Here is a 24,031-nt window from a genome sequence, read left to right on the forward strand (position 1 = left end):
ATAACAATATGTTAAGAAAAAAAATTCTGTATGGGAGACTAACTTGAAATGTAAACTTCATTTAACTACAACAATTAAAAAAAAAAAGAAGAAGTCTTTTGCAGCAGATTTGCCCAATACAATGCATCATTTGATCTCTTGACTGCTGCTTCCACGGGCGTTGATTGTGGATCCAACTAAAATGAAGTCCTTGACAACTTCAATTTTTTCTGTTTATCATGATGTTGCTTATTGGTCCAGTTGTGAGGATTTTTGTTTTCTTTATGTTGAGGTGTATTCCATACTGAAGGCTGCAGTCTTTGATCTTTATCAGCAAGTGCCTCAAGTCCTCTTCGCTTTCAGCAAGCAAAGTTGTGTCATCTGCATATTGCAGGTTGTTAAATAAGTCTTCCTCCAAACCTGATGCCGCATTATTCTTCATATAGTCCAGCTTCTTGGATTATTTACTCAGCATATAGATTGAATAAGTATGATGAAAGGATACACCTCTGACGCACACCCTTCCTGATTTGAAAACATGCAGTATCCCCTTGTTCTGTCTGAACGACAGCCTCTTGGTCTACGTACAGGTGCTTCATGAGCACAAGTGTTCCAGAATTCCCATCCTTCGCAATTGTTATGATTGAGTTGTGTCCCCCAAAAATGTGTGTAAACTTGGCTAGGCCATGATTCCTAGCATTGTGTGTTTGCCCACCATTGTGTCATCTGATGTGATTTTCCTATGTGTTGTAAACCCTACCTCTATGATGTTAACGAGGCAGGGTTAGAGGCAGTTATGTTAATCAGCAGGACTCAATCTACAAAATTAGATTGTGTCTTAAATCAATCTCTTTCGAGATATAAAGCAAAGAAGTGAGCAGAGAGACATGGTGACCTCATACCACCAAGAAACAAGAGCCAGGAGAACAGTGCATCCTTTGGACCTGGGGTCCCTGCGCTGAGAATCTCCTCCCCTGGGGAAGACTGATGACAAGGACCGTCCCCCAGAGCCGACAGAGGAAGAGACCCTTCCCCTGGAGCTGGCACTCTGAATATGGACTTCTAGCATCCTAGGACTGTGAGAGAACAAAATTCTCCTTGTTAAAGCCATCTACTTGTGCTATTTCTGTTACAGCAGCACTGGATAACTAAGACAGCAATGTTATCCATAATTTGTTCTGATTCACAGAGTCAAGTGTCTTTTTGAAGTCAAAAAAACACAGGTAAACATCTTTATGGTATTCTCTGCTTTCAGTCAAGATCCATCTAACATCAGTAATGATATTCTCTGTACCACATCCTCTTCTGAATCTGGCTTGAATTTCTGGCACTTCCCTATAAATGCTGTATCTAGATAAGGATTTATTATTTATCTCATTTAGGAAATTATATAGGCTTCCTCAATCTAAACATTGGTATCTTTTGACAATTCTGGAAAATTCTCATCCAGCATCTCTATCCCCATTCTCTCTAATCTCCTCTGAAAGTCTGATGAGCTATAATTAAGCCTCCTCACTAAATCCTTATGCCTTAATATTTTTCTATGTCCCATTTCTTTGTCTCTTTGAGCTATATTCTGTAAAATTCCTTTACTTTCCTTCCAATTCATTAATTCTCTCTTCAGCTATATTTATTCCAGTTTAATATATTCAGTAAGTGTTTTGTTGTTAACAACTGTGTATTCTTTAATTCTAGTTTTGTTCGTTTCTTTTTCAAATCTACTTGATGGTTCTTCACAGTCTTGACTCTTGACTCATAATTCCAAACATTTTTTCATTTCTTTACATGTAGTAGACATAGTTATTTTATATTCTTTGAGAATTTAAATGTCTTTGGTATCTGATTATGTCTGTTGTTTCTGCTGGCTCTCAATCATGCTGTCTTCAAGCTTGTATTTTGTTTTTTATGAACTGAGAACTGCTCATTTTCTTGGGACTTTTATCTATGGAAACTCAGTCAAGTTAGACTGAAGGTAGAGCCCTTCAGAGGTGATCTGTATGACCTTCTGCCAGGTGCCTGACATTTCTATCAACCTCAGACCACTTTAAACAATTTCTAGGCTTTAGATTCTCACATATCACAAACAGCACTGATTCAGACTGCAAACCTTTGTGAAACCTCAGGGAAGGTCTTCTTTCCCCACTCTGCTCATCACCAGATCATGATGGGCATGCTTCCTTGCTATCCCTCCAGTGCACAGCTTCTCCCTACACTTAGGCTGTAGTCATTTGTGGCAGCAGCATTACATGCTAACCCTACCTTGGGCTGGACTTAGGTTTTATCTCCTGTTTCCTACACCTATGGAGCTGTCAAGGCAGAAGGTGAGAATCTCCGGGGGTGAGAAGTCCTAAGAGTGAATCCTGGCTTTTGAGCACACGTCTTTTTCAGGGTTCATGTTTTCAACTTATTTTTCATCTCTAAGGCTTATTCTCTTTCATGTCATCACAGCGATGTGGTTTAAAAGATTTTATGTTATCTAGTAATCTGCTCTTTCCCTTGGAGGAAGGAGTAGTTCAGGGTATCTAGTCTGCCATATCACTAGAAGCCAAAGTGAATATCTCTGTGTAAAGGAACTGTAATAAAACACTGACCAAATAGCAACATTTTGGACTAAGAGTTTGAGGTCTTTTTCCAAATCACAAGAAAACATTTCAGAGTAATATGGTAGGAAGTGCTTGCAGTAAACATGGTTTAAATTAAATTTTTTGAGCTTCCTAAAACAGTGTTCTTCTCAAACATCTGAGGAGGGTCTAGACTTCAGCAGCACAACAGCATCTCTGTAACACCATGTTTAGGTGGGCAGGTGAGACCTTGGCTGTACTAACATCCTGTCTCCTTTCTCAGGAGACAGGGGGACCAGCAGCCTTCACAGAGAAGGTGGCACTGGATTTAGACCTCTGAAGAACAGGTAGAATTTCAATAAGCAGAGACAGGAGAGGGAATGCCAGAAGAGATGCAAAATGAAGGAACAGGCACAAAGGGAAGACCTGGGATTTGCTTCCAATTTCTTAGATTTGGGTCTTGAAGCAGAAATCAAAGCCCACACACATTCACCTAGTTATCTTTTCTCACAATGGATGCTTCCCCAAGGTTTTAGGACGTCACTTAGAGCAATGGCCAAGGGGGATTCTTGAGGAAACCCAAGAACCCGTGAAATTACTTGTGTGAAAATGGTGTGAACGTAAATATTTCTAGAGAGATGATCCTTTAACTTATTTAAAATCAGATAAACACCAGTGGAAGCCCTGGTAGTATAGCAGTTAAGCTCAGCTGATAAATCAAAAGGCTGGCAGTTTGAATCCACCAGCCGCTCCTTGGAAACCCTATGGGGCAGTTCTACTCTGTCCCATAAAGTCGCTATGAATTGGAGTCAACTCGATGGCAACACGTTTGTTTGTTTTTTCAACACCATTCGGCTTAAAATGTTAGCTAGGAGCCACTTTTTACTATGTTTGTTTTAAAATATAGTTTTACCACTAAGAAAGCACCAAGTAGCCCAATGAAGCATTATGTAATAATAAAACTGAACTGATGATGAAAACTTCTGCAGACTGTTAGTAAAGGGGTGCTTCTGTAAAGGTCACGAAAGCTTAACCGGCCTGTGCCTTTGGAGAGCGGGGTCTCCTCCTGACAAGCAGCAGGTGCGCCGAGGCTGTCTACGCGCGATCCTGAGGTGACCATTCACTCATCACCTTCTTCACCCAGTGCCTTTCTGAGGTGGTCAGTGGCCCCAATGAGAACACATCTGTCAGTCTCCTCCCGTAGGACTGTGAGACCCTTGAACGTGGGATGATGTCTTAGCATCTGGATCGCTGAACAAAAGCCAGGGGAGCATGGCCAAATACCTACCTGTCAATATGCTGCCCTCTAGGGTCCTCACGTCACGGTCTCCCACGACAACAAAACAGATTTTCAATGAACTTAAAACCCAAAATATTTCTTTAGCTGGAGGAAAACCTTCTCCTCCCTGTTAATGTGCACGTGCGCAGACACAGACACAGACACAGACACACACACACACACACACACACTGTTCCTTACTTCCTTGCCCCACCTCCCCCACTGCTCAGGCCTCAGGGTCATCCCAAGCAGTGTTTCCATGAATACCACCTGGATATCAATCCACTCAATGCTTTTATCCAGCAGCAAAGTCCAGAGGAAAGTTTGTAAAGCCAAGAAAAAGAGGAGAGCAAACGGGAGCATGAGCATCAAGTCGAAGTGTAGGCCCTCTCCTACTTGCCTGAACCAGGCCTCACGGGAGGGGAGGGTGTGGAGTGGTCATAAAAACAGTGCACGGGCCTCAAGTCCTCGGCTGACCACCCACTTACACTCTTTAACTCATCCAATCCACAGACACCAAAAACAAAACAAGGTGAGTCTCTCTCTTACCAGAGTGCCCAGAAAGGAGCTGATGGTGCGTGCGGCCTGGCAGAGGGCGCCATACTCCTCCAGGAGCAGGGAGATGAACTGGTGTGCCTGGGGCGGGCCTGGGAGGGCCGAGGGCGCTTTCACCTTGGCTGCTGCCGACAGCTGCCTGAGAAGCCGCACCTTCATCTCCAGCACGTACTCTCTGGCCTGCTGCTCCAACCGCTGGTATAGCTGGTAGGGGTCCCTCTCGCAGAGCCTGCACAGAGAGGAGAACAGGGGTCACCCAGGGCCAGCCCACACAATGGGAATGATGTTCTGGAGTAGCGAGCACTTCTTCTGAAGCCACACTCTGGGCCGATGACCATAACCCTCATCACCTGTGAGAGGTGCGATCAGGACCCCACTTCCCAGGCAGCCTGGGCACAGACTGCCTCAGGAGCTTGTCCAAATTCACCAGTCGATTAACTGAAAACCAGCCATCTGTTGAGAACTTACTCTGGCCAGCACCGTTTCTTCACACGCATTAATGCATGGAATCCTCACATGGCAGGCATTGCTGCATCTCCATTTTACAGGCGGGAAAACTCAGGCACATACAGGTTGGGTCACTTGTTTGAGATCCCACAGCCAGTGGGTGGCAGAGCTTGGACTCACTCTCAGCAGCCTGGTTCTGAGTGCACTGTCCTAACCACTAAGCTAGGCTGAAGGAGCCCTGGTGGCACAATGGTTAAGCACTTCGCTGCTAATCAAACAGTCAGCTGTTGAAACCCAAGAGCCGGTCCACAGGAGAAGGACCTGCAATCTGCTCCCATAAAGATAACAGCCTAGGAAACTCTTGGGGGCAGTCCTACTCTGTCCTATAGGGTTGCTATGAGTCGGAATCAACTGGACAGCACACAACAACAACAAAGCTAGACCAACCCCAAAATCATTCAACATAACACAGTGAAAACAATTATTCCTGAATGTTTATACTGCTAACAGATGAAAAGGTGACAACACCCACAGAGATGACCATGGGCTGCAGGATGCAGCAGAATTCGCCAGTGGGCTTGAAATCCGTTTATAATCAGAGAAAACTTTAGAGAAAGTTGATCCTATTTTTAAATTACCTCACCATAAAAGCAATAACAGTGTAGAGAATAAAATCTGTAAGCGGAAAAGTAGGGGAAATACGAATACATGTCCCACCACCAGGCAACAAATGCAATGAACACTTTCATGCATTTCCTTCCAAACTTGGAGCCCATCCACTTTTAAAGCCTTGTTCTGTACTATACCATGTATTAGAACTTTATTCCTTTTTATTGCTGAATAATATTCCATTACATGTATATATCACAATTCATCCATTCCTCTGTTGATGGACACTGACACTATTTCCACCTTTTGACTGTTGTGAATAACGCTGCAATGCATACTGGTGTGCAAGTATCAGTTTGTGCTCCTGCTTTCAATTTCGTTTGGTATATACCTAGGAGTGGAATTGGTGGATCATTTGGTCATTCTATGTTTAACTTTTTGAGGAACTATCAAACTGATTTTCACAGCAACTGCACCGTTTTACATTCTTACCAGTAATGCACAAACCCGTTGCTGTCAAGTCGATTCCGACTCACAGCGACCCTGTAAGGACAGAGTAGAGCTGCCTCATAGGGTTTCCAAGGAGTGGCTGATGGATTCAAACTGCTGACCTTCTGGTTAGCAGTCGAACTCTTAACCACTGTGGCACCAGGGTTCCTAGTTATGCACGAGGCTTCCAATTCCTCCACATCCTCGCCAACACTTGTTATTTTCCTTATTTTTTTGCCTGCAACTTTGCTGAATTTATTTATTAGCTCTGGAAGTCCCTGTTTGTGCATGTTTATGTACTCTTTAGGGTTTTCTACATATAAGATCATGTCATCTACAAATAGGATGTCCTTTATTTACTTTTCTTGTCTAATTCTCCTAGCTAGAATTCCTCATACTATGTTGAATAGATGTGGTGAAAAGAGGGTATCCTTGTCTTATTCCTGTCTTAGGGAAAAAATTTTGTCTTTCACCATTGACTATGATGTTAGCTGTGGGTTTTTCATACATGGCCTTTATAATGTTGAGGAACTTCCCTTCTATGTCTTCTATGACTGTTTTTATCATGAAAGAGTGTTAGATTATGTCAAATGCTTTTTCTACACCAATTGAGATGATCACGTGTTTTTTCTCCCCCTTATGCTATTAATGTGGTATATTACATTGACTGATTTTCATACTTTGAACCATTCTTGCATTCTGGGGATGAATTTCACTTGGTCATGGTGTATTAACCTTTTAAATATGCTGCTAAATTTGGTATGTTAGTATTTTGTTGAGAATTTTCACATCTATATGGATAAGGAATATTATTCTTTAGTTTTCTTTAACGTGGTGTCTTTGTCCAGCTTTGGTATCAGGGTAATGTTGGCTCATAGAATGATTTAGTAAGTGCTCACGCCTGTTCAATGCTTTGGGAGCGTTTGAGAAGGACTGGTGTTAATTCTCCTTCAAATGTTTCATGGAGTGTACCAGTGAAACCACCTGGTTTCTTGATTAGTGATCCATTCTCCTTACTTGTGACAGGTCTATTCAGATTTTTTATTTCTTCCCGAGCCCATTTCATCTAGGTTGTCCACTCTGTTGGCCTACAGTCGTTCACAGTGATACCTGACGACATGTTTTGCTGTTGTTAGTTGCCCTTGAGTCCGCTCCAACACTGACCTTATTAACAACAGAACAAAATGGGGCCCCGTCCTGCACCATCTTCATGATAGTTGCTATAGTTGAGCCCATTGTTTCAGCCACTGATCTTTTTTATTTCTGTGAAATTGGTAATAATGTTTCCACTTTCATTATGAATCTTCTCTTTTTATTTTAGTCAATATAGCTAAAAGTTTGTCAATTCTGTTGGTCTTTTCAAGGAACCAACTTTGTTTCATTAATATTCTTTTTTTATTCTCTATTTTGTTATCTCTTCTTTGATCTTTACTGTTTCCTTCCTTTTGCTACCTTTGAGTCTAGTTTGCTCTTCTTTTTCTAGTTCCTTAAGGTGTAATATTAGATTATAGATTTCTTTCTTCTTTAATAATGTAGGCATTTACAGCTATAAATTTCCCCGTTAGTACTGCTATCGCTGCAGCCCATAAGTTTTGCTAAGTTTTATTTTTGTTTTCCTTCATCTCAAGGTATTTTCTAATTTCCCTTGTGATTTTTTTCTTTGACTCACTGGTTATTTAACAGTGTGTTGCTTTAATTACAGATATTGTGAATTTTCCAGTTTTCCTTCTTCTGTTGATTTCTACTTTCATTCCGTTTTGATCAAAAAAGATACTCTGTAAGATTTCAATCTTTTTAATTTCTTAAGACTTGTTTTGTGGCCTGATATATGGTCTATCCTGGAGAATATTCCATGTGCACTGGAGAAGAATGTGTATTCTGCCATTGACAGGCAGTGTTCTGTATATGTTTGTTAGGTCCAACTGGTTTACAGTGTTTTTGAGTCCTTAGTTCCTTATTGATCTTTCAGGTAGTTGTTCTATCCACTAATGAAAGTGGGATCCTGAAGTGTCCCAACTTGCAGAACTGTCTATTCCGGCCTTCAGTTCTGCCAATTTTAGCCTCTATATTTTGGGGCTCTGTTGTTATGTACATATAGGTTTCTAATTGTTACAACTTCTCGATGTAATGTCCTTCCTTGTCTCTTGTAATTTTTTTTGACTTAAAGTCTATTTTTTCTGATAACTGTACAGCCACCCCAACTCTCTTTTGGTTACTATTTGCATGGATTATCTTTTTCCATCCTTCTATTTTTAACCTCTTTGTATCTCTGTATCTAAAGTGAGTCTCTTGTAGACATCAGTTAGATGCATCATGTTTTTTTAAGCCAATCTGCAATTCTCCTCCTTTTAATAGAAGAGTTTATTCCATTTACATTTAAAGTATTTACTAATAAGGTAGAATTTACTTCTGCCATTTTGCTATTTTTTTTCTGTTATGTCTTATAGGCTTTGTTCCTCAATTCCTCCATTACTGTCTTTTTAAAATATTTACTGAATTGTTGTGGTGCATCTTTTTGATTCCCTTATTTCTTTTTTCCATGTATTTTTAAGTTATTTTCTGAGTGGTTACCTTGAGGATTACAATTAACGTTTTAAACTTATAACCACCTATTTTAAATAATGCCAATTTAGTCTGACTAGTATACACTCTGCTCCTATACATCTGTCCCCCCCTTCAAATTGTTATTATCATAGATTATATCTTTATACACTGTGTGCCCATTAACATAGCTTTAAACTTATTATTTTATACATTCACCTTTTAAATCATATATGAAAAATAGAGGAATTACAAGCCAGAAGTACACTACTGATTATTATATTTATCTATGTAGTTATCTTTACCACTGTTTATTTTTCTTACAGCTTCAAGTTATTATCTAGTGACCTTTCACTTCAGCCTGAAAGACACCCTTTAGCATTTCTTGAATGGGCAGGTCTACTGGTAATGAACTTGATGAGCTCTTGCTTATCTGGAAATGTCTTAATATCTCGTTTATTCTTGAAGAATAATTTTGGAAGATACAGAATTCTTGACTGAAAGTTTTGTTTTCTTTTTTTCTTTCAGGACTGCCTACTGGCCTCAGTCAGTTCAGACGAGATTTCAGCTGTTTCTTTTACTTAGCATCTCTTGTACTCGACAATTTGCTTCTTCTCTCTTGCTGCTTTCAAGGTTCTCTCTTTGTCTTTGGTTTTTGACAATTTGACTATGATGTGTCTCGGTATGCATTTCCTTGAGTGTATGCTGCTTGCAGCTCGTTCAGCTTGTTGGATGTGTAGTTTCATGTCTTTCATCAGATTTGGGACATTTTCGGCCACTGTTTCTTCAACTATTCTTTCTGCTCCCTTCTCTTTCTCTTCTTCTGGGACTCCTATGATGTATATGTTGGTTTGGGGTTGCCCCACAGGCATCTCAGGCGCTGTTCATTTTTCCTTCATACTTTTTTCTTCCTGATCCTCAGGCTTGATAATTTCAACTGTCTTATCTTCAAGTTTGTTTATCTTTTCTTCTGCCTATTACAATGGCCTGCTGAACCCCTCTAGTACATTTTTCATTTTAGTTACTGTACTTTTCAGCTCCACAATTTATGTTTGGTTCTTTTGTATAATTTCCATCTCCTTATTGACATTTTCATTTTGTTCATCCACTGTTTTCCTGATTTCCTTCACCTTAGTGAGCATATTTAAGACACCTGATTTAATGTCTTTGCTTTATAATTCCGATTTCTGAGTTTCCTCAGAGATGATTTCTGTCAAATTCTTTCTTCCTAGCCTGGGCGATATTTTCCTAATTCTTTGTGTTTATATATATATTTGTATATTTTTGTTGAGAACCAGACATTCTAAGTATTACAATACGTTAACTCTGGAAACCTGATTATCCCACTCCTCAAGGACTGCTGTTGGTACTTGATTAAGGTTCCAATCATCTGTTTGTTTAGTGACTTTTTCCAACTATTTTTGCAGAGTATGTATTCCTGCAGTCAGCCAGTGACCACACATGAATTTCATCAGAAAAAAGGGGGGCAAGGGCATACGGATCCTTTAGGCAGCTGCCGCTTGGTGAAGCTGCTGCTGTCAAGAGGGCTGAAACTGTAGCAAGTGTCTGTGCCACCAGACCAATCAGAATTCACAACCCTAAATACTTGGGAGAATAAGGTCCCCACTACCTGTCCTGGCACCAGCCAGCCACTCCAAGAACGCAGACCACTGACTCCACCACTGTGGCGGGGCTCAGGGATGGGGTATGGCAGTGGGTTTGCCGACACAGCTCACTTATGAACGATCAGCAGTTTCTTCCTTCATCATGCACTCCTCTAGTTGTTGCAAGTGTCCAGTCAGTTTCCAGAATTTCAGAAGAGTTGATGCTAATTGCTCTTTCCAGTTCAGTTGTTGCTGTGGTGGAGGGACTGATCCCCTACAGCCTCCTACTGTGCCATTTTGTGTGATGTTACTTTGTGTTTTATTTTTTTAACTTTATTTTAGCCTCTTAAACATTCATAATCTACCTAGTCACGGGCTTGGTGTGCAGGTTTTTTTTTTTTTTTTTTTTCCTGATACTCATTTTTCTGCTTAACTTCTATAGATAGGCATATGCCATCTGGAACTATTTCATGCAACACCAGTGATTCAGAGACCAAATCCTGAACACACTGGCCAGAGTCATCAACTAATTAGTATATTAATATAACCCAAGGCTAATGACTATACCTATCTACAGGGTAAAATCTCCTATACAGAAAACAAGAGTTTATAAAACCTCAAAAGATACTGAATTCAAAATGTGGGAGGAAAAAGACACCAAAATGAGAATTGATCCACTAAATGTCTGGCTCAAATTTATTGCTTTCGTTGGGAATATTTCAAAGAAGAACTGAAAGATGCCACTTTCAAACCAGGAGGAAAAACGAAAATTAGGCCCCCCTCAAATTCTCTATTGCTACTGGAAATAATTTATCTGCTAAAGAACAAATGCAGTGTCTTAAGTCTCTCATAACCCTGCTATTTTCTGTGCTACTTAACCCGGGAGAAGCAGAATGATGTGTGAGAAAACACCCAGACAGACAGATCTGGCTCCGGATGGCTCTCCACTTGCGTGCTATGTGTTCGTTCACAAGCCGCTCGGCCTCACTGAGCCTCAGTTTCCTCACCTCACAAGTGGATAGGTCTACCTTCCCTCTCCTTGGGTTGATAAACACAAACATGCTCATGAAAGCACTTAGCATAGTCCCTGGCACACAGCAAGTTCTCAGAAATGATATTACAAATGATATAAACATTTCCATTCATTTTTTATTATAGAGGCGGTAAGTATTTTCATTAGAATTAGAAAAATCTGAAACTTTTTACCCAGATAGCTCGCTTTTGCCAGTTTGTCTGCTAAAGACCTTGAAAAGCACCAAGGGCTGAGCAAGCAGAGATCTTTTGCCAAATACTGAAAAGAACGCCCATCCTGAGTAGGTGAGAAAGGCTTCCTGCGAGATACATCGTCATCCACGCAAGGGCAGCTGGATGAGAGGCCACACGTACCTATCCACTAGTTCCTTCATTCCCTCTTTGTCAGGTACAAGAGACTGGTCTTGGTCATCTGCTAGCGGGGTCCCAGCCTGGCGGTATATACAGCGCACCATGTACCGTACTTCTGACCAGTAATTCTGTAGCTGTTGAGATTCTCGGTCTGTCTCTGCTGAAATTTCTCTGTGAAAAGAACATATAAGAACACAGAGAGTTAGGATTAGACAAATTAACACACTCTGTTTTATCTCCTTACCCTAACATACTACCTTAGGGGATGAAGACTTTCCTCAAAGCACTCCCCAGGGTGGGAGGACAGAAAAATAGTTCACACATCCCATTCCAACATGCTATTCCCACCCTTTTTCAAGTTCATGCTGTTCACTGAAGCCACCTTTTCCCCATTCAATTCAAACCCAGGTTGACTGGCACTCCTCCATCTCCTCAACTCCTAGGAACCAGCGTCTGTCTTCTGTTACAGTAAGGACTGACGGCTTCCCCAGGCATAGCCCAGGGCACCCTCACCTACTCAGTTCCTGGGACCTGCGTCTTCCTGAGGGTGCAGCTCCTCCTCACACCACGTGAACGGTCACAACTACCTTTCAAACTGGGGAATGTTCAGGGTCCCTTCGGTTCTACCTGATCATCACTGTCAAGGTGGCCATGCAAGCAGCTCTCACTCCCCACAAAGCCCGTGCCTCTCAACCCTTTGGTCAGCATTGGGTCCTCTGGGTTTCCGGTTTCCTTCCTCAGCTAGACACAGGGCTGTTTCTGCACCCTACCCATCCCTGGGTCTCTCTTCCTTGGTTGTTTACCAGCTGTCTGTCACCAGCCTTCTCCCATCACGCCAGGTAAGAGGCCATTTCTCTCTCCTTCAAGTTACCTTAATGTTTACCTGCACTGATCTACTATTCTAATTATTTATGTATGTCTTCTGTTTTTTTCAGAGGACTAGCTTCCTGCTTAACTTCCTCGAAGGCAGGAAATTCTGCCTTATTCATCTGGTTATTCCTCACAATAACCAAGCTACTATCTTATTCTCAGGAGCGGCAGGAATGTTTGTGATATTTACTGAAATATTCCAGATTTCTGTTACAGCTCAAACAAAAATGAGTTTCACCGTCTCTGGAACCTGTATCTCCTCCTAGATGAGAGAGAGGCATCCCAGCCCAAGAGCAAGACGCACAGACCACATACCTGCGCTCACTGCAGGCCTCACAAGTGCAGGCTGCGTCAGCGGGCGTGGAGTTGCTGAGTCCTGCAGAGGGGAGTGTCTGGGCGCCAAGGGCTAGTCTCCCGCTGCCTCCTGCCTCCGGCTGCGATCCACCAAGGGGGTTGTGCAGGAGAAAATCTTGGCCCTGCTTTGAAAATAGATTAGTAATAGACTAGTTATGTTCAAATGTTCATGGCATCAGTTTTATTAACTGTGCAGAAAAATGCCTTTGAGAAAATTTTAAAACCTAGACACTGAAAATATTTTAACTGACATTACACAGAAAAACTTTTCTAATACTAAAGAATTTTGTTGGAACTAATTATTTTCTACCTTCTGATATTTTACATAATAATCACGTGGAAGATGTTCAATGCATTTCTTCCATGCTTTAAAAAAAAGGATTCTACTTCCAATGTCCTAATCGGCACGTGTGATGACCCCCAGTGTGCACCTCTTCGAAGTGACTTGCTTACTTAGTGAAGCCTAGCAGCCACGCTGCACCATCCCACAACCTTGCCGAGGCAGCAGGGACAGAGGTCTCTCTGCCCCATGGAATCACGCTGCCTGCTCTAAGCGAGGAACCTGGAGGAACCTGAGGAAGCCAACACTCAGCTAAATCCTGGGACTCCTGGGTAAAGACACGGGACGATGCAAGACCAGACTTTCTTACTTTCAAAGCCCAACAACAGCTAAACGTCAGCCAAGGTTTTACCAACAACCAGTAACGAGAACATAAATACAGCCTCAGGTGTTCCTGCCCCAAGACACCTTTTGCTGTTGCCCTTGTCTCAGAACTTGACACCGCTCTCCACCCAGCCACTGACAAAAACCTAGAAGGCATCCTGGGTCCTCCAGGAACAGCGCCTGAGCGGGACTCTGGTGTCTAGGCACTTCAGCTCAAGTCTTGGGGGTGAGGAGAGTGGAGGTGAGGGCCCTGCAGTGTGAAGAAAGGTGCCTGATACCTCCCCACCAAGCTCACTAATGGGGCAACTGTTTCACAGTCATCACCCCAAAGGCCTGAAAGAGAAGCACCGGAGATGTATGGGATGGGGGCTTCTTGAAGGGGATGCACAGAGGTAAAGAGAACCGCACTGATTCTTCTCCTCCCCGCACAAGGGGAAGGAAGATGAAGGAATTCATCTCCTCAAGCCAAGTGAAAGCCTTTGAGATAAGCCCCTCAGAGAGACTGAGGCATCAGCCTGTCATGGAGCAGCCTGGATTCTCACCCCTCACTCGATACTTGTTCAGATAGAGAAATTGCACAAATCTGACTTTCACATGGAAATGCCTGAAGGTAAAGACTCTTCCAGGCTTGTTCCTTCCTTCACCTCTTTCCCTACACCTCAAAGTCAGTGGCTGCTCCCTAAATCTGCAACGACTATATTCTTTAGCGTTCGCTTCACAGATCTGAGTTGCCAATCCCTAGTTACTAGTTAATTATTCTTTATGTTAGAATTTTCCTGTTCAAATTACCGCTGTGGTTTGGTTTCCTGCCTGGGCTCTGGCTGACATACCAACCCCAACCACCCTAGTTAAAGTCTGTAATATTACAGACTGCTATCTGAAATCCTGGTGTTTTATATGCTTGCTTGTTTTCTGGCCAGCTTCAATACTGGAATAGAACTTCCATGAGAGCAGGAACCCTTCCTGACCTGTTCATCCTGTACCTCAGCACCTGCAAGGGCACCTGGCACACGGAACAGACTCAATCAGTATTCATGGAATGTCTGAACAGCTATCAAGAACCATTAAGTAACATTTCCTGGTAACAAGAGATAAAGGTAAGCCTTTTAAAACAGGAAGCATGATTACTACCCAATAAATCCTTTAATGCGTCACCTTTTAGCTCTTCTTAAACAAATTTAATCTGTCATTAAGTTTGTTCAAGTCCAATACAATTTAAACCAATACAACAAAATCCAGCACTCAGAAACATAAAACTCACAGTGTCCAGCATCCAATAGCAAAACAAAGAAGCAGAGAAATCTGACCCAAGAGGAAAACCAATCAATAAAAAACAGACCCAAAAATAACAGAGATGATGCAACTAACCGACAAGAATCTGAGAATGACAGTTATAAATAAGCTCCCTACCTGCAAAAAAGTAGAGGAAAACCAAAATATAAAAGTGAGAAAATAGAACGTCTAGAGTTGAAAAATAAAATATCAAAAGAGAAAAAATACACCAGATAGAATTAAGAGCAGGCTAGACACAGCAGAATATCAATAAAACTGAAGACATGCAATAAAAATCTAGTATGAAGCACACAGAAAAACAACACTGAAACAATGAACAAAGCCTTCATGAGACAAAATCACAATGTCTAATGCACAGGCAATGGTGTCCCAGAAAAAGAGGTTGTGTTTTTACAAAGCCAAAAAATTTCCAGATTTGATGAAAACTATAAAGTGACATATACAAGCAGCTCAATTAATCCCAAGCACAATGAATACAAAGAAAACCATGGTACATCATAAGCAAATTGCTGAAAATCAATGATAAAGTAAAAATCATGGAAGCAGGTGCAGAAAGAGACACACTGCGCATTATGGAAGCAAAGAATGATAACAATAGACTTTTCCTCAGAAACCACTCAAGCCAGAAAAGAACAGATCAACAATCTAGAATCTTATACCTAACAAAAATGTTTTTAAAAAATGCAGGTGAAATAAAAGCTTTCAGACAAACAGAAGCTTGCCTGCACTACACGAAATATTCCAGGCAGCTCTTAAGTGAGAAGGAGAAGGACACCAGACGGAAACATGGATCCGCACAAAGGAATGAAGAGCGCCAGACATGCTCATGCTGTGGGTAAATACCAAAGACACTCTTCTCAAGTCACAAGTCTTTTTTAAGACATAACTATTCAAAGCAAAGATACAAACGGTGGGGATCAAAGTATAACGCTGTCAGGCTGGTTCTCACACTACACGTGCAGTAGTATATTATTGGAAAGTGGACGTTGACAAGTTAAAATGCATACTATAAGCCCTAGAGTAACCACTAAAAAATATGAAACACACAGATGTAGGCAGTAAGCCAAGAGAGGAACTAAAATGGAATCACAAAAAATAGTCAATTATTAAAAAAAAAAAAAAAAGGAAGGAAAAGAAGAACAGCAAAGACAGATGTAAAAACTAGGAAAAAAAATAACAACGGCAGGTATAAACCAAACACAGTGATAATTACATTAAACAGAAATAGTTTAAGCACTCCAATAAGTAGGAAAGACAACTGGATTGGATTAAAAAGCAAGAGCCGCTATGTTCTCCATTAGGGAATATAAAGACACAGATTGAAAATAAAGATTGAGAAAAGATATTCCATGCAAATACTGATCAAAAAAAGCTGGAGTGGCTATAATAGAGTATCCGACAAAGTTGGCTTTAGAAAAAGGAATATTACTACTGATGGAGAAGAAGAATAATGATAAAAGAAACAACTGAACAAGAAGGAATGACAATGCTAAATAGGTAAGGACCGTACTAACACAGCTTCAAAATACATTAAAAGTAGGAATAAGAAGGAGAAATAGACAAATCCAAACATACATATGGAAATTTCAACACTCTTCTCATTAACTGAACTAGAAAAAACACCACAAAGGATGTAGAAGACATGAATACCACCATCAATTTTATCTGGCATTCATAGTACACTCTTGTCTTAAGCTGGCTTCTCTAGAGGAGCAAGATCAGTGAAGCATAAGAATGTAACTACATAGAGATTTATTTCAAGGAAATGGTTCATGCAGTTGTGGAGGCTGTTATGTTGTTGTTGTTAGGTGCTGTCAAGTCAGTTCTGACCCATAGCCACCCTATGTACAACAGAACAAAACACTGCCTGGTCCTGCACCACCTTCACAATCGTTATGCTTCAGTCCACTGTTGCAGCCACTGTGTCAATCCATCTTGTTGAGGGTCTTCCTCTTTTTCGTTGATCGTCTACTTTACCAAGCATGATGTCCTTCTCCAGGAACTGGTCCCTCTTGACAACATGTCCAAAGTATATGAGACACAGTCTCACCATCCTTGCTTCTAATGACCATTCTGGTGTACTTCTTCCAAGACAAATTTGTTTGTTCTTTTGGCATTACATGGTATATTCAATATTCTTCACCAACACCATAATTGAAAGGCATCAATTCTTCTTTGGTCTTCCTTATTCACTGCCTACCTTTCGCATACATGAGGTGACTGAAAACACCATAACTTGGGTCAGACGCACCTTAGTCCTTAAAGTGACATCTTTGCTTTTTAACACTTTAAAGAGATCTTTTGCAGCAGATTTGCCCAATGCAATGCATCATCTGGTTTCCTGACTGCTGCTTCCATGGGTGATGATTGTGGATCCAAGTAAAACGAATTCCTTAACAACTTCAATTTCCTCTCCGTTTATCATGATGTTGCTTATTGGTCCAGTTGTGAGAATTTTTGTTTTCTTTATGTTGAGGTATAATCCATACTGAAGGCTGTAGTCTTTGATCTTCATCAGTAAGTGATTCAAGTCCTCTTCACTTTTAGCAAGCAAGGTTGTGACATCTGCATATTTCAAGTTGTTAATGAGTCTTCCTCCAATCCTGAGGCAGTGTTCTGCTTCATATAGTCCAGCTTCTCAAATTATTTGCTCAGCGTACAGACTAAATAAGTATGGTCAAAGGAGACAATCCTGATACCTTTCCTGACTTTAAACCACAAAGTATTCCCTTGTTCCTTTCGAATGACTGCCAAGTCCCAAATCTGTGGGTCAGGCATCAGGCTGGAGGCGTCTCCTCACTCACGTGGTTGCAGAGTCTTATGAACTCAAAGTCGGCAGGTCAGGCAAAAGGCTGCTGGCTCACATTCCAAGAACCAGAAGTCAGAGGATGTCGAGTTGGATGCAGGATCAGGAGAGAGGGCGAGCTTTGCCAGAACATCCACATATACTGGATGCAGGCCACGCTCCCAAGGAAACTCCCCTTTCAAGAGATTGGCTGCTCACATCAGATAACAAAATAGAGAATGATTACACAATATCTGCCAAACCACTGAGAGTCATGACCTAGCCAAGTTGACACTAACCTTAACCATCACAACTCCTCTCCACAGCACCAGAATATACATTCTTTTCAAAGGCATATGGAATATTAACCTAGACTTGCCATAAAGCAAACCTCAGTAAATTTTTAAAAAATTAAATCATATAAAGCATGCTCTCTGACAGCAAAAAATTAAACAAAAAGATATCTGAAAAATCCCCCAAACAACATTCTTCTAAATAATCCATGAGTCAAAGAATAAATTGCAATAGGGACAATTATAAAATATTTTAAACAGAATGAAAACCATATCAAAACATGTGGGATGCAGTTAAAGCGGTGTATTAGTTTATAAAATTAAACACCTGTATCAGAAAAGGTGTCAAATCAATGATTCTTCCACCAGAAGAAACCAAAAGAAGAACAAGTTAAATGCAAAGTAAGTAGAAGGACAGAAATAATAAAAGTGAGAGATTAAATTAATGGAATAGAAAACCAAAACCTGAGGCTTTGAAAAGATCGATAAAACTCATAAACCTCTAGCCAAGGAAAAAGAGACAAAACTCAGATTATCAGTATCAGGAATGAAAGTACATCTAATCAACAGACACAGAAAAATAATTTGACAAATTTCAATATTCACTTATAATAATAACTCTCAAAAACCTAAAAACAGCTGTGAGTAGCATCTGGAGTCTTAAAAGCCTGCGAATGGCCATCTAAGATACATCTACTGGTCCCATCCTGGCTGGAACAAAGGAGAATGAAGACAATCAAAGATACAAGGGAAAGATTAGCCCAAAGGACTAATGGACCACAACTATTACAACCTCCACCAGACTGAGCCCAAAACAGCTATATGGTGCCCAGTTACCACCACCGACTGCTCTGGCAGGGATCACAATAAAGGGTCCCGGGCAGAGCAGGAGAAAGATGTAGGACAAAATTCACACAGACACACACACACACAGACACAGACACACACACACACACAGACACACACACACCCCCCAAGACCAGGCTTGCTGGTCTGACAGAGACTGGAGAAACCCTGAGAGTATGGCCCCCAGACACCCTTTTAACTCGGTACTGAAGTCACTCCTGAGGTTCACTCTTCAACCAAAGATCAGACAGGTCTAGCTCAGCGCTAACCAAAAGGTCAGTTCGAATCTACCAGCTGCTCCTTGGAAGCCCTATGGGGCAGTTCTACTCTGTCCTACAGGGTCGCTATGAGTTGGAATCGACTGGACAGCAATGGGATTGATTTTGTTTTTTTATAAGGCCAACAATAACACATGTGAGGAACGTGCTTCAAAGTTCAATTCATGCACAGGAGACTAATGGACACATGAGCCAAAAAGCAAAGACAAGGAAGGAAGGGACAGAAAAAAATGGATGAATGGAAACAGGGAAGCCGGGGCGGAGAAGGTGAGAGTGCTGACACATTGCGGGGTGGGCAACTAACGTTACAAAACAATCTGTGTATTAACTGTTTAATGAGAAACTAATTTGCTCTGTAAACTTTCACCTAAAGCACACACACACACAAAAAAACCCTAAAAATAGAAGTAAACTTCATCAACCTGATCAACAGCACCTACAAAAATCCTACATCTAACGTAATACTTAGTGAAAAACTCATGCTTTTTTGATTCCTAAGATTGGGAACAAGGGAAGGCTGTCCACTCTCACCACTCCTAGTCAACATTACTGGGGGTCCTAGCTGATGGAATAAGGAATAAAAGACATACAAATGGGGTAGGAAGAAATAAATTATTTGCAGATGTGATCGTCTACATAGAGAACCCTAAGAAATCTACCAGAAGACAACTAGAATAAATGAGTTTTCACAGGATACAAGGTCCATATACAAAAATCAATTGCTGTTTCCTTATACTAGCAATGAACAATTGGATATAGAACTCTTTTAAAGTACTATTTCAAATAGCAACAAGATATGAAATACTTTGGGAATTTTTCAACAACCTCTGCGGAGCCAGTAAGACTGAAGACTACAAAAAATGCTGGGAATAAATTAAAAAGACCTAAGTAAATGACAAAGAAATTGAAGATTTTTACCAGCTTCTGCAGTCTGAAATTGATTGAACAGGCAATCAGGATGCATTGATAATTACTGGTGATTGGAATGAGAAATTTGGAAACAAAGAAGAAGGATCCAAGTTGGAAAACACAGCCTTGGAGATAGAAGAAACGATGCCAGAGATCGCATGATAAAATTTTGCAAGACCAATGACTTCTTCATTGCAAGTATCTTTTTTCACCAAAATAAATGGTGACTATACACATGGAGCTTGCCAGATAGAATACACAGGAATCAAACTGACTACATCTGTGCAAAGACATGATCGAAAAGCTCGACATTATCAGTCTAGAACAAGGCCAGGGCCCGACTGCGGAACAGACCATCGACTGCTCATATGCAGGTTCAAGTTGAAAGTGAAGAAGCTTAGAACAAGTCCACGAGAGCCAAAGTATAACCTTGAGTATATCTCACCTGAATTTAGAGACCACTTCAAGAACAGATTTGATGCATTGAATACTAACGACCGAAGACCAGAGAAGATGTGGAATGACATCAAGGACATCATACATGAAGAAAACAAGAGGTCATTAAAAAGACAGGAAAGAAAGAAAAGAGCAAAATGGATGTCAGAAGAGACTCTGAAAGTTGTTCTTGAATGCTGAGTAGCTAAAGCAAAAGGAAGAAATGATGAAGTAAAAGAACTGAACACAAGATTTCAAAGGGTGGCTCGAGAAGACAAAGTAAACTATTATAAAGACATGTGCAAAGAGCTGGAGATAGAAAACCAAAAGGGAAGAACATGCTCGGTATTTCTCAAGCTGAAAGAACTGAAGAAAATAATTCAAACCTCGAGATGCAATACTCAAGGATTCTATCAGGAAAATTTTAAACAACGCAGGAAGCATCACAAGAAGATGGAGGGAATACAAAGAGTCATTATACCGAAAGAACTGGTCGACGTTCAACCATTTCAAGAGGTAGCATATGATCAGGAACCAATGGTACTGAAGGAAGAAGTCCAAGCTGCACTGCAAGCACCGGCGAAAAAGAGGCTCCAGGAATTGACAGAATATCAATTGAGATGTTTCAACAAACGGATACAGCGCTGGAAGTGCTCACTCATCTATTTCAAGAAATTTGGAAGACAGTTACACGGCCAACCACCTGGAAGAGATCCATATTTGTGCCTATTCCCAAGAAAGGTGATCCAATCGAATGCAGAAATATCAAACAATATCATTAATACCATACACAAGTAAAATTTTGCTGATGATCATTCAAAAGCGGCAGCAGCAGTATACTGACAGGGAACTTCCAGAAATTCAGGCCAGATTCAGAAGAGGATGTGGAACAGTGATAGCATTGTGGATGTCAGATAAATCTTGGCTTAAACCAAAGAATACCAGAAAGATGTTTACCTGTGTTTTGTTGACTATGCAAAGGCATTCAACAGTATGGATCATAACCAATTATGGATAACACTGCGAAGAACAGCAATTCCAGAACACTTAATTGTGCTCATGAGGAACCTGTACATAGATCAAGAGGCAGTTGTTCGGACAGAACAAGGGGACACTGCGTGGTTTAAAGTCAGGAAAGGTATGTGCCAGGGTTGTATCCTTTCACCACACTTATTCAATCTGTATGCTAAGCAAATAATCCGAGAAGCTGGACTATATGAAGAAAAATATGGCATCAGGATTGGAGGAAGACTCATCAACTTGCGTTATGCAAATGACACAACCCTGCTTGCTGAAAGTGAAGAGGACTTGAAGTACTTACTGCTGAAGATTAAAGATCACAGCCTTCAGTATCGATTATACCTCAACATGAAGAAAACAAAAATCCTCACAACTGGACTAATAAGCAACATCATGATAAATGGAAAAAAAGATTGAAGTTGTCAAGGAATTCATTTTACTTGGATCCACAATCAACACCCATGGAAGCAGTTGTCAAGAAATCAAAAGATGCATTGCATTGGGCAAATCTATTGCAAAAGACCTCTTTAAAGTGTTGAAAAGCAAAGCTGTCACCTTGAAGACTAAGGTGCGCCTGACTCAAGCCATGGTATTTTCAATCACATCATATGCATGCAAAGCTGGACAATGAGTAAGGAAGACCGAAGAAGAACTGACGCCTTTGAACTGTGGTGTTGCTGAAGAATACTGAATATATCATGGACTGCCAAAAGAATGAACAAATCTGTCCTGGAAGAAGTACAACCAGAATGCTCCTTAGAAGCAAGGATGGTGAAACCATGTCTTACATACTTTGGACGTGTTGTCAGGAGAGATCAGTCCCTGGAGAAGAACATCATGCTTGGCAAAATACAGGGTCAGTGAAAAAAGGAAGACCCTCAATGAAATGGACTGACACAGGGGCTACAACAATGGGCTCAAGCATAACAACGATTGTGAGGATGGCGCAGGACTAGGCAGTGTTTCGTTCTGTTGTAATGGGGTCACTATGAGTCAGAAACGACTGGACGGCACCGAACAACGACAACACGTAAATGAAGTGTTATACTTTATTTCTGGACTAGAAGACTCAATATTAAGACGTCAATTCTCTCCATATTGATCAATCTGTAGATTCAACATATTGCCAGTTAAAATGGACAAGCCAATTCTAAAATATATATGGAAATGCAAAGGACCTAAAATAGCCAAAACACCTTTGAAAAAGAACAAAGTTGGAGGACTTCTAATACCTAATTTCATGACTTACTATCAATGCTTCAGTTATCAAGATAGGCAAAAAGACAGGCATTTATGTGAAGTGGAACACAAAGTCCAAAAGTAGAATCACATATAGGATCAACTGATTTTTGACAAAGGTACCAAGCTAATTCCACGAGGAAAATACAGTCTTTTCAACCAACAGTACTGGAACAACCGGAACACATATGCAAAAAAGAACCTAAACCTTACTTTACAACAAATATACCACTCGACTGAAGATAGATCCCCGACCTACATGTAAAAGTTAAAACTATGAGACATCTAGAAGAAAACATAGGGCAAAAAAATCTTTATAACCTCATGTAGAAAAGATTTCTTACATAGAACACAAAAAGTACACATCATTTAAAAGTTGATAAAGTGGACTTAATAAAAATTTAAAACCTCTGCTCCTCAAAAGAAACTGTTATGTACTGAAAAGGTAATCCACATACTAGGTGAAAATATTTGAAAAATACATCTAATAAAGGGTTCATCTCCAAAATTTATAAAGATCTCTCACAATCCAAGTGGCGTCTAGGGTCTTAAAAGCTTGCAAGTGGCCATCTAAGATGCATCAATTGGTCCCAACCACCTGGAGTAAAGGAGAATGAAGAACACCAAAGACACAAGGAAAGTATTAGCTCAAGAGACAGAAAGGGCCACATAAACCAGAGACTTCATCAACCTGAGACCAGAAGAACTAGATGGTGCCCAGCTACCACCAATGACCGCCCTGACAGGGAACATAACAGAGAGTCCCTGATGGAGCAGGAGAAAGATGGGGTGCAGAACTCAAATTCTAGCAAGAAGACCAGACTTAATGGTCTGACTGAGACTGGAGGTACCCCAGAAAGCATGTCCCCTAGATTCTCTATCAGCCCAGAACTAAAACAACTTCGGAGGCCAACTCTTCAGACAGGGATTGGACTGGACTGTGGGGCATAAAGGGATACTCGTGAGGAGTGTGCCTCTTAGCTCAAGTAAATACAAGAGACCAAAGAGGCAGCTTCTGTCCAGAGGTGAGATGGGAAAGCAGAGAGGGTTAGGAGCTGGTTGAATGGACATGGGGAATCAGGGACGGAAAGGAGAAGTGTGCTGTCACAGAATGGGGTGAGTAATTAGGGTCATATAACAATGTATGTATAAAATTTTGTATGGGAGACTAAGTTGAAATGTAAACTTCATTTAGACTACAACAATAAAATCATAAGTAAAAAAAAAAAAAAAAAACCCAAAGTGGGCATGGTTATCATAATGGACAGCAGAGTCAAAGCAGTAATCAGAATATCTGTACCCGGAGAGACATTTGGCATTTGGTTAGTCGACCATGGTGTCCTTAAAGGTGAAATAGATTGGAAGTCTACTAAATTCTTCCTTTATCTGTATAATCAGAAGTGTTCTAGGCCATGACAGAGACTGGAGAAACCCTGAGAGTATGGCCCCCAGACATCATTTTAGCTCAGTGGTGAAGTCACTCCTAAGGTTCACCGTTCAGCTGGGTATTGGACAGACCCATAAAACAAAATGCAACTAATGAGGCACGACAGTCCTAGAAGGCAGGAGGGGACAGGAAAGCTGGTGATAGGGAACCC

General features: G+C 40.9%; 1 protein-coding gene across 1 annotated transcript in view; it reads right to left on the bottom strand.

The window, feature by feature from the left end:
- The window catches only part of FAM193A (family with sequence similarity 193 member A), a 111,920-nt gene that overhangs the window by 75,109 nt on the left and 12,780 nt on the right, over positions 1–24,031 (bottom strand). Inside the window, exons 2-4 of the mRNA XM_004383514.3 lie at positions 12,633–12,793; positions 11,451–11,618; positions 4,369–4,603 (exon numbers count right to left, since the gene is read on the bottom strand). Of these exons, the coding sequence (XP_004383571.2) occupies positions 4,369–4,603; positions 11,451–11,618; positions 12,633–12,793 (564 nt within the window). The remainder of the gene's footprint in view (positions 1–4,368; positions 4,604–11,450; positions 11,619–12,632; positions 12,794–24,031) is intronic.

This window comes from Trichechus manatus, unplaced genomic scaffold, assembly GCF_000243295.1.
Source record: "Trichechus manatus latirostris isolate Lorelei unplaced genomic scaffold, TriManLat1.0 scaffold00111, whole genome shotgun sequence".
Taxonomy (NCBI): Eukaryota; Metazoa; Chordata; class Mammalia; order Sirenia; family Trichechidae; genus Trichechus; species Trichechus manatus.